General features: G+C 42.2%; 1 protein-coding gene across 1 annotated transcript in view; it reads left to right on the forward strand.

Moving 5' to 3' along the window:
* Positions 1–1,585, forward strand: part of surf4l (surfeit 4, like) — a 7,020-nt gene extending 5,435 nt beyond the window's left edge. Inside the window, exon 6 of the mRNA XM_051402815.1 lies at positions 1–1,585. This exon is cut by the window's left edge and continues 185 nt beyond it. Coding sequence (XP_051258775.1) covers positions 1–82 — 82 coding nt within the window. The 3' untranslated portion in view covers positions 83–1,585.
* The last annotated feature ends 828 nt before the right edge of the window (positions 1,586–2,413 follow it).

Genomic DNA, 2,413 nt, shown 5'->3' on the forward strand with positions numbered 1-2,413 from the left:
GTCGGTCATCGGGGGCCTGCTGCTGGTGGTGGCCCTGGGGCCCGGGGGGGTCTCCATGGATGAGAAGAAGAAGGAGTGGTGAGGAGGAGGAGGAGGAGGAGGAGGAGTCTCCGTGGACGAAGAGGAACTGATGCTAAAAGAGGGGAGGAAGAAAAGATGGAGGACAGTACAGAGGTTCAGTCTGCTCTGAACTTTAGGCTTTTATTTTGAAAAATGATTCTATAGTGAACCCCAAACGACACGCTGGGACCGACAGACGTTTGTACTCATTCATTCATTCATTCATTCATTCAGATATTTGAATGGAGTCTGGTGAGACTGCAGGTCAGAGAGCTCCGATATGATCCAATCAGAACGAGGGACGGGAATCAAGAACCGGTTCCAAAGGTTCTTTATCACTGTTGTAAAACAATAAAGTCCTCTGAGTGTACGCTGCCGGAGGAACAACAGGAAGGAGTAACATCTGAGCTCCTTTATCTGCAGAGATCAGCAGCAGATGTTTGTGAACAACCTCAATATCACCAGACTCCATTCACAAATCTCACAGTTTTAGTTACTGAGAGAAACATTATCTACCACAGATTGTTCATCATTGTTCCACATTAACTTAACGTCCTCTCCTGTGTCCACTGAGAGACACTGTTGGACCGTCAGCAGCCTGCTGGACGCACACTTCACTTTCTCTGACATTAGATAGATAGATAGATAGATAGATAGATAGATAGATAGATAGACAGATAGATAGACAGATAGATAGATAGATAGATAGATAGACAGATAGATAGATAGATAGATAGATAGATAGATAGATAGATAGATAGATAGATAGATAGATAGATAGATAGATAGATAGATAGATAGATAGATAGATAGATAGATAGATAGATAGACAGACAGACAGATAGATAGATAGATAGATACTTTATTCAGTTTCCACAGACTGGGATTAAACAGAAGATTTAAGCAGAATGCAGAAGAACAACGTCTTTCTTTGATCTGTTAGTGAAACATCAGATTAACGCAGTCAGAGGAAGTTAAAGTGTGAGTCAGTGATAAACTCCCACAATGCACCACAGAGCGTCAGTCCTGCAGGCTGCTGACTGACAGCAGTGTTTGTGTGCGTATAGAACAGGAAGTCTTCATTGGTTAGAATGAAGCTGCAGACTGAACCTCTGAACTACTGATACACTGCAGCTTTCATACGTCTGACCTCTGTCTATTTACTCCACTCTCCTCTTCCTCAGCAACCAATCAGAGATCCTCTGCGTGTCACATGATGTGTGTGTCGTATGAGCGCTGCTGCCTCGTCTTTTCTGTGCAGGTCTGGTTTAATGGACAGAAACTGTTCTCTGGTTTTATAAAAGGTTTCGATCCGTCTCCGTAATGAAATCTTGTTGTAATGAGTGCGAGTGTCCAGCAGGTGGTGCTGTTTCCCTGCAGCAGCTCTGTTCCACGCACAAACACTCAGAGAGTGAAAGGACGTCCTGTCTGTCTCTGAGGATCTTTACAGTTGTGACAAAGTGAAATCATTTTCTATCGTGTGTTTTTGTAGATGTTGTTTAATAAATCAGTCCAGCATTATGAAGCATTGTGTCTTTATTAATGTTCATTCAGTCGTTTACCTGACAGCTTCCCTCTTTATCTGTTCCACTGCTGATTTAAAGGGTCTTAAAGTGTCTGATTTCACTGCAGCTAATCAATTGTGATGCATGTTTTTATGTTTTTAAGCATTTTTTAATATAAAAGTGAAGTGAGTGAGAATAAAAGCTGTAGTAGTTTGGGGACCGATGGCTCAGTGTTTTGTGCTACGATCACTGAAACTGCAGGAAACAATAATCGGTCAAATCTGTGATCGGAGAAAACTGCAAGTTCACAGAAATGTAATTTGTATTAATTGTTTACTCGCCCGCTGCAGTTTGAGCCTAAAATAATCCGCTGTTTGTGATTTAATGTCAATAAAGGGATCAATATGATGCTGAAATAACGACATTATGAGATTAATAAAAATTGGTCTATCTGAAGACGACGAGCTGACAACTGTTAAAATGTCTGTTTTCTGAATGGAGTTTGGTTGATCAGACAATAACAGACACATGTTTACGTCCTCGCTTCCTTTTCTTCCGACTGTCTCAGTCCTGAATGCAGAACATTCATCTTTAAACTGGTTCTAACTGGTTCCTAACAGTCTCAGTTTAACACTGAAGCCTCTATGTGAGCTACACACCATCACAGATATTAATGTTTGATTCCTCTTGAAATCAATGAAACAAACACTCCCACCTGTGTCCACAGGGGGCGCCACAATCCACACAATCTGCTGCTGTGCTTCCTCCAGTCAGAGTCAGTTCCCACTGTCAGCGAGCGGCGCTGTGATCTCAGGGACGCCTCGACAGTTTGTCCATTCACACGAGGT

This window comes from Dicentrarchus labrax, unplaced genomic scaffold (genome assembly GCF_905237075.1).
Source record: "Dicentrarchus labrax unplaced genomic scaffold, dlabrax2021, whole genome shotgun sequence".
NCBI classification, from domain to species: Eukaryota; Metazoa; Chordata; class Actinopteri; family Moronidae; genus Dicentrarchus; species Dicentrarchus labrax.